Genomic DNA, 451 nt, shown 5'->3' on the forward strand with positions numbered 1-451 from the left:
GGGTTGGCGGCGCGCCCCGCCGCGCCGCCGTCCTCTCAGCGGTGGCGGCCGGCGGTCTGGCCCTGGGCGCGCTGCGCGGTCCGGGTGGCAGCGAGATGGAGACCCAGGAGGGAGAGGACCGCACCCCGCTGCTGAAGGAGTCCCAGCCCGGCACGGGTGAGAGGAGGAGCGGGGAGGCGTTGCCATGGAGCCGCAGGGCCCGGGCCGGGAGCGTCCCTGAGGGGAGCCGGGCCCTCCCCTGCCGCGGCCGTTGCCCTGTGAGGGTGAGGGCCGGCCCGGGTCCCGCGGCGGCCGGGCCCCTCTCCGCCGCCTCGGGGGCTTCGCTTCCCGCCCCGCGCCGTCAGGCGGCGTTCGATCGTGGGGGACGCGGCGGTGTCGGGGAGGCTTCGGTTAAAGACGGCCCTGAGTCCTGACGGGGATGGCGGGGGGCTCCGTCCTCGGCACGGGTGGG

At 78.3% G+C, this 451-nt stretch overlaps 1 protein-coding gene across 1 annotated transcript in view; it reads left to right on the forward strand.

The window, feature by feature from the left end:
* The first annotated feature begins 12 nt into the window (after positions 1 to 12).
* Positions 13 to 451, forward strand: part of SLC17A5 (solute carrier family 17 (acidic sugar transporter), member 5) — a 23,387-nt gene continuing 22,948 nt past the window's right edge. The window contains exon 1 of the mRNA XM_010565776.1: positions 13 to 156. Within this exon, the coding sequence (XP_010564078.1) occupies positions 96 to 156 (61 nt within the window). The 5' untranslated portion in view covers positions 13 to 95. The remainder of the gene's footprint in view (positions 157 to 451) is intronic.

Source organism: Haliaeetus leucocephalus, unplaced genomic scaffold, assembly GCF_000737465.1.
Source record: "Haliaeetus leucocephalus isolate CR32 unplaced genomic scaffold, Haliaeetus_leucocephalus-4.0 Scaffold195, whole genome shotgun sequence".
NCBI lineage: Eukaryota > Metazoa > Chordata > Aves > Accipitriformes > Accipitridae > Haliaeetus > Haliaeetus leucocephalus.